Here is a 7,295-nt window from a genome sequence, read left to right on the forward strand (position 1 = left end):
GGGAAAAGTTCTTCCCTGGCAGAGTTGTGGGGCTGTGGCACAGGCTGCCCAGGGCGGGGGCTGAGTCCCCACCCCTGGGTGTGTTTAACAGAGGGGAGATGAGGTGCTCAGGGATCTGGTTTAGCACAGGACAGGGAGGGTTGGACTTGATCTTAAAGAGCTTTTCTAACCCAGTGATTCTGTGCTATGATGCTCCCAGTCACCACTTGCAGTGTCCCACCCTAGAAGCAACACCAGCCCACAGCAGTGTCCCCACCCTGCTCCCACCCCTGAGTAACTTGCAGCATCCTGGGGGCACTGGGCACGTTAAAAAGGGTCTCAGTAGTTTTTATTACGTACAGCAGTCAGTTCAGTGCATGAGGGGCGCCTGGGGGGGTTGAAGGAGTGCTTGTGCGTGCTTCCTGCAGCAGCCACCATCACTTAATGTTCAAGAAGTCTCTGTAAGGAGATGCAATAACCCTTATGCTGTGTCGCTGCCCCAGGGCCTGTCTGCTGAGCAAAGCTGCCTCCGTCCCCAGTCATGGAGGGGCTGGGGGCTGTCTGCAGGACCACCTCCCCATCACACCCAAGCTGAGGACCAGGGCTCTGAGGAGCGTGTGGAGCTGAAATACTGATGGCCACATGTACAGCAGGGGCTGGGGATGGGACATGTGTGGTGCCAGGGGCAAAGAAGTGCCCATAGGACACTGAGGCTCATTTCTTCCTCCCCCCCTGGTTGGGCTGCACTTACTTGACTAGGGCAGGCAGCTCTGGGTTGGAGGAGATGTAGTCGTGGCCCAGGCCCAGCTTTTTAGGGAAGGTGATGAACTTCACCTTGGTTTTGTCCTTGTAGGTGCTGCGGGCGGTTTCAAAGAGCTGGGGGGGGTGGGGTGGAAGCACAGTTAAGGGTGTGCACAGGAAACCCCAAAACCTCCTGGGGCTCAAGGGCTTGCCAGCTCCCTTCAGCCACACCCCCAAACCCAGCCCAACCAGCTCATGGAGCTCAATTGAGCCCTGCTTAGCCCATGCAGAGGGGGTGGTGGTCCTGACCTTCTGTCCCAGCTGGGCAGGCAGCACAGTATCATCTTCTGCATGCAGGATGAGGAGGGGGCAGGCCAGCACCTTCACACTGTGGGCAGCAAGCACAGCAGCCAGGAGTCACTCCAAGCAGACAGACACCCCCCACCCCACCCCAGGAGCCTCCCCCACCTCTACTCAGACCCCCGTGGGCCCTTCAGACCCACACTGGGCTGATGGAGCACTGTAGGGGCTGTGCCCTGGCACAGGAGCACCCATCACACTAATAATTTGGGGTGGTCTGGCTTCAGGAGCCCCCCTGAACTGGGTAGCTTTTAGCCAGGGTGACTGGGGGGGGGGGGGGTGTGCTGTCACAGAGGTGGGACCCAGGCCCATGGTGTTGAATAACTTTACTCAGCAGTAATGGTGACCGCAGAAGTTATGCAAATAAAACACTACTTGTAAAGCATGAGTAACTGGGCAAACACAACTCTGAGGGCACAGAGCCCCACGGAGCTGGGACGTGCCTGACCCACCCCTCCTTGGCTCCAGGTAGGCCCAGCACCCTCCCCACACCCATGAGGGAGAGCTGTGCACCCCTCTGGGCACTCACTTCTCATCGCTGCAGAAGAACATGTTGCCCAAGGCCAGTGAGTCCAGGATGAGGTAGCTGAAACCTGGGAACTGCCGGTAGGGCTGCCAGGGAGAGAGTTGGGGGGTGCCAAGTCGTGGCTTTGATTGCTACACCTTTCCCCTGCTGGGGGGGGAAAGGGGCTGCCAGGGCTGGGGGAGCCCATGGGCAGAGCCCTGTGGGCAGCACCCCCCAGGTTCACCTTGGTGATGGGGATGTTGGCGGCCGCATCGCGGATGTTGGTGTAGGCTGACTCCAGGATGACAGCGTCAACCTGGACTCCTGAGGGCAGAGCAGAGTGAGAGAAGGGGTGGCTAGGGGGGCCCATCCTCCCCCCCCAACTGCTGCCGTCTTCTCATCAGTGGCTGTGAAGCCAAGGTGCCTCCATCCCTCTAAGGAGGCTGGGGACGACCCCTTGTCCCCACTGCGGGAGCTGAGCCTGATGCTCAAGCAGAGAGGGATGGGGCTCCCCATCTCCTCTGCAGCCCCCAAAATCTGACCAGAGTCCCAGGGTGGGGGACAGCCCAGGGGACAGTCACACTGGCCCTTACCTCGCTCCTCCTGCAGCCTCCTCGCCACGTTCGTGGCAATCCTGTGAGAAGAAAAGTGACAGTGAGGGGGAGGAGCCACAATGCTCCAGAGGGGTGCACAGCACCCCCAGAGCCCCCCCCACCCCCCGCCTGCTGGGTGTTGCTTTGCAGGTGCCTCCACCGTGGAGCTGCTCCAACCCCTTGTTCCATCCCTGGGTGGCACCAGGCTGGCAGCAGCATCACAGCCCGGGGACCAGCAGTGGACTCAGCCATCAGCCAACACCCACAGGGCATCTCCCCTCCCACCTGTCCCCACACCTACCCTGTCCCCAAGGAGTGTCCCCAGAAGAGGATGCTGCTGTTCCCACTCCGTGCTTTGGCCCAGTCATAGAGTGCCAGGACATCCGTGGTGAAGCCACTCTCTGTGGGGTACCCACTGGAGTCCCCATAGCCTGCAAGGGACATGGCTCATTGTCCAGGAGGTGACTGGCTCTGGGGGGGGAGCAAGGGGGGGTCACTCAGTGAGAGGATGGGGTGACTTTACCTCTGTAGTCAAGAGCCAGGATGTGGAAGTCAGCAGCCCCCATCGTCTGTCAGGGGAGTGGCACTGTGTTAGGTGCTGGGGCTGGGGGGGACTCACCCCCCAGGACCCCCAGCATGGCCAGGCTCACTCTGCCCAGGGTCCCTCTTGGGTCCCTGGAGTCAGTGTGAGCCTTACCCCAGCAGGTCCTGGTTTCCCACACAGGGGCTCACTTACCTTCAAGAACTGGATGCGGTGGCTCGCGGCCCTGATGGGGAAAGGGAGGTTAGAGCTCAAGGAGGGGATCTCCAGCCTGGCCTGAGGGCAGGACCAGCTTGGGGACCTTCCCCTCCAGCACCAGTCCAGGTGAGAGACCAGGGTGATCTCTTCCCAGGAGGGGAGAGCAGGATGCTCTGAGGTAGGTGGGTTTTGATGTTTCAGGGGGAGTTTCCTCCACCCATGGGTGTCAGTTCTCCCCCCACGCAAGGATGCTGAGTGTGAGCATCCACCACTGTACCCAACCTCCCCTGGGAGAGGCAGGCACACAATCCCAGCCCCACAGCCACACTCCTGTACTCACCTGGTCCCCCCATTGCCATGCAGGTAGATGATCACGGGGTGAGCATCAGCAAGAGCCTCCTCATACCAGTGCTGGTCCTTGCCCCGCGCTTCTGCCCCTCTGCTGCCCGGTATCGTGTGCCTGGGAGGGGATGGCAAGGGGTTACCCCAGGGTGGGGGGGCTCCACACACCCTGTGCCCACCTTCAACTCACCAGATGCCAACTGTGACGCCTGGCTCGGTGGTGAGGTACAGGCTGACCGTGTTGTTCAGCAGCAGCTCCGGCCGGCGAAGGTCCACGAAGAATGGGAAGGCCACTGGTGGAGAAACCACAGCTGTCACCCAGGCAATCCAAGATCCCTCCTACCTGGCTGCTTCTATGTGCTTGTCCAAAGCAACTTGTTCCTGGCTGGAGCAAGCAACCACTTGCCTGGAAGCCAAGGTCCATGGTTTGGGAAGCACAGCCCTCTGCTACCTCCTCCCACCCAGATTTCCAGCCCCATGGATGCTGTGTGTGTGTGTGTGTGTGTGTGTGTGTGTGTGTGTGTGTGTGTGTGTGTGCCCAGATGTTTTGCAACTTCAGGCAGTAAACAGTGTCAGCAGCACCACGTTATTACAGCTGGCAAAACATCAGGAAAGATCCCTCCGTGCCTCCTCTGCAAGCCCACGGCAAAGTAGGGGGGTTGGATGGGTGCTGTCCTGGTGCCACCCAGGCGCTGGGTGCTGCCCCACCCTGTGATTTGGGGGACACCTTCCCCCTTGCTTCTGTATCCCCTGACTGATGAGTCCCTGGGAGTGTCTCTCCCGGTTGGGACAGCCCCAGAGCACTCACAGAAGTTGAGGAAGACGAATTTGGTGAGCAGGATGGGGAAGAGGCGGATGAGGAAGGGCACGGAGATGTAGACGAGCAGCAGGTCCAGGAGGAGGGTGCGCAGCGAGGGGCACCAGGACAGCCAGCCCCTGCAAGACAGACACCCCATTAGCACATCCCCTCCCACCCCAAGGGATTTGGGGCTCGGCGAAGCAGGGTCCCTGCTCCCAGCCAGGATGGTTGGATACAGTGGCATTTCCCTCACAAGGGCCCAAGGCTGCTGTTTGTGTGTGTGTGTGTCCCAGTTCCCCACACTGGGGCTGTGTTTGGCATTTGGGGATGGAGCTGCAGGGTCAGAGCAGCCACAGCGTGACACAGCAGACATGGTCCCATGCAGCCTCCCACGGGAGGCCAGCAGGGAGGAAGGGCAGGGCAAGTGCCAGAGCTGGGAGCTGCAAGCCAAACCGGCAATAAGGAGCAATCAATACTCAGTGGCAACACCCCAAGATGTGGCTGGCGAGACATGGGCACGGAGGTGTCCCCATGCCTGGCACCCAGAACCTCAGGGACAAGGGAAAAGAGCTCGGGGAGCCTTCAGGGCTGAGGGACAAGCCAGAACCCATAGCGATGCTCCCCAGTGCCACCAGCACAGGTGAGGAGCAGGACCACCTCCAACAGCATCCTGGAGGAACACATCCAGCCACCCTGGCCCCCAGCCTCTGAGAGGGAAGGGAAAGTCCAGAGCCATGGATTGCCCTGCACAGCATTCCCTCATGGGCTGACAGGGCCAGGCGATGGGGAAACTAGTCCAGGGCACCGGGGGATTTAGGGCAGAGGTTTCTGATACGCGTCCAAGCACAGCTTGCTGCCTGCCAGCGTGTGCCCCAGGGTCACCATCCCTCTTGCAGAAGCGGATTTAGTTCATTGCCTGCCTGGGGAGTTCTGCAAGATGCTGGGAAAAGGCTGCGAGGGGGCGTGCCAAGGGAAGAGGACACCGTATCCCGGGCACCGGCATCCTTCCTGGGAGGATGCAGGGTGGCATGAGCCGTGCTGGAGCCACGGGGAGCTCTGTGAACCCCTGCGGACCCCTTAGAGAGGGTCCCCGGGGTCCGAGGGAACCCGCTGTGCCCTGGCAGCAACGGGCAGCAGTCGCTGCAGGTAATTACTGGGTGCTGCTCTTCGTCTACACCCAACACGCAAGGGCAGGGGCGAGCGCTCACACCCACTCTTGCGCAACACCCCCTGAGGGTGAGACCCGGCGGGCCCGGGCCGGGGCGAGAGGGGGGAATGTGCCCACCGAGGGGCACGGCGACAGGCCACCGGCACGGGGGGACGGGGACACAGCCCGCGGGGAGGAGGCGGCGGCCAGGGAACGGGCAGGGCGACGCGGGGACAGGGCAGCGGCACAGGGACACGGCGGGGCGGCCACGGGCAGGGACACACGCGGTGCCACGGCGGCCGGGCACGGGCACGCAGGAGCGTGGCCACGGGACGGGACGGGACGGGAGGGCGGGGGGCACGAAGGGACAACGCACGGCCCCGGTAGGGAGCGAAGGGCACCCGGCCAGGGGGGTAGACACGGCGGGCCCGGGGAGCACAGCGCGGGGGACACGGCGGGCCCGGGGAGCGCGGCACAGGGGGCACGGCGGGCCCGGGGAGCGCGGCACAGGGGGCACGGCGGGCCCGGGGAGCGCGGCACAGGGGGGCACGGCGGGACTGGGGAGCGCGGCACAGGGGTCACGGCGGGCCCGGGGAGCACAGCGCAGGGGGGCACGGCGGGCCCGGGGAGCACAGCGCAGGGGGGCACGGCGGGCCCGGGGAGCGCGGCGCGGGGGGCACGGCGGGCCCGGGGAGCACAGCGCAGGGGGGCACGGCGGGCCCGGGGAGCACAGCGCGGGGGGCACGGCGGGCCCGGGGAGTACAGCGCGGGGTCACGGCGGGCCCGGGGAGCACAGCGCAGGGGTCACGGCGGGCCCGGGGAGCACAGCGCAGGGGGGCACGGCGGGCCCGGGGAGCGCGGCACAGGGGGCACGGCGGGGCCGGGGAGCGCGGCGCTGTCCGGTCCCGAACCGCGGCCGGGCGCCCGGCAGCGCCCCCACGCCGGCCCGGCAGCTCAGGCTGCCCGCATGTACTCACCGGTCGGACCGGGCCTGGGCGCTGGCTCCGGTAACGGGACCGGTTCCGGTACCGGGACCAGGACCGGGACCGGGACTGGGACTGAGACTGGGACCATCCCCGGCACAGCCACGCCGCCGCATCGCTCCCGCCGGACTGACCCCGCCGCCGCCGTCACCGCCGGGCCCGGCCCGGCAACGCCCCAAACAAACCCCGCCCCCCGACAGCCGACGCCCCCGCCTCTGGCCCCGCCCCGGGCCGAGCCCTTCCCGCGCCCGCCCCCCGCGCCGCCTCCCACACGGTGTCTCCCAGGCCTGCCCGGGCCGCGGGTGCCGGCGGTGCCGGGTCGGGGCGGAGCTCGGCCCGAGGCTACGCGCACCGAGAGCGCTGGTCCTGCCCCCAGTGCAGTCGCGGCCTGCCCGGGCTCCGGGGTCAGGGGCGTTTCCAGCCGGTCCAGGGACGCCCCCGGGCCAACGGCGCGGTGAGGCGCCGGGAGAACCAGCCTTGCGGTGGCAAGGAGCCCCCGGGAACCTGCTCTGAGCTTACGCTGGGGCTGCCCCTGGATCCCTGGCAGGGTTCAAGGCCGGGTTGCATGGGTCTTGGGGCACCCTGGGCTTGGGGGGTGTCCCTGCCCATGGCAGGGGAGCACTGGGGGAGGGGTCTGAGGTCCCTGCCCACCCAGACCAGCCCGGGGGTCTATGGTACAATTCCCACCTGCAGGTCTGGCTGAGTCAGCCAGGAACTTCCCAGGCTGAGACTTCCCAGCAGGAAAGAAATACTGTTATTGCACCCACATTCCCTCCTCCAGGCACAGGGGGATGTGCTGCCCGGCGCTGGCACAGGCGGCTGGGCCATCACCTGCGCCACTGTGCTCGGCAATGGGGCTGTGGCCGAGTGGGCTCTGGCACTAAGCTGCTGGAGGGGCAGGGGCAGGAGGAAAACTTTCTGCAGAGGAGCAGCCGGCCTGCACTGGAGTTTCAAGCTGCTCTTGCCTCCCCTGCTCCCAGAAACAAGCCCTGTGCTGCTTTGCCTGAGTTTGCAGCACACGCCAGGCTGCTCCCGCCATTCTAGCCAAGCTCCAGGTGGGATGTGACAGTGGGACAAGCTGCTGACATGAGGCAGGAGCTGGGTACA

General features: G+C 64.9%; 1 protein-coding gene across 1 annotated transcript; it reads right to left on the bottom strand.

Annotated features, from left to right (window-relative positions):
* Positions 1-199: 199 nt before the first annotated feature.
* On the bottom strand, positions 200-6,328 carry ABHD12B (abhydrolase domain containing 12B). The gene is made up of 13 exons (XM_084270564.1): positions 6,183-6,328; positions 4,068-4,195; positions 3,450-3,552; positions 3,258-3,377; positions 2,915-2,945; positions 2,702-2,747; positions 2,480-2,609; positions 2,179-2,219; positions 1,830-1,909; positions 1,610-1,692; positions 1,030-1,108; positions 731-855; positions 200-438 (listed from the first exon to the last, which is right to left on the bottom strand). The coding sequence occupies exons 1-13, from the start codon at positions 6,302-6,304 to the stop codon at positions 417-419; spliced, it is 1,110 nt and encodes a 369-aa protein (XP_084126690.1). The 5' UTR covers positions 6,305-6,328; the 3' UTR covers positions 200-416.
* Between the last annotated feature and the right edge of the window lie 967 nt (positions 6,329-7,295).

The sequence above is a fragment of the Gallinula chloropus genome, assembly GCF_964237585.1.
Source record: "Gallinula chloropus genome assembly, chromosome: 14".
Taxonomy (NCBI): Eukaryota; Metazoa; Chordata; class Aves; order Gruiformes; family Rallidae; genus Gallinula; species Gallinula chloropus.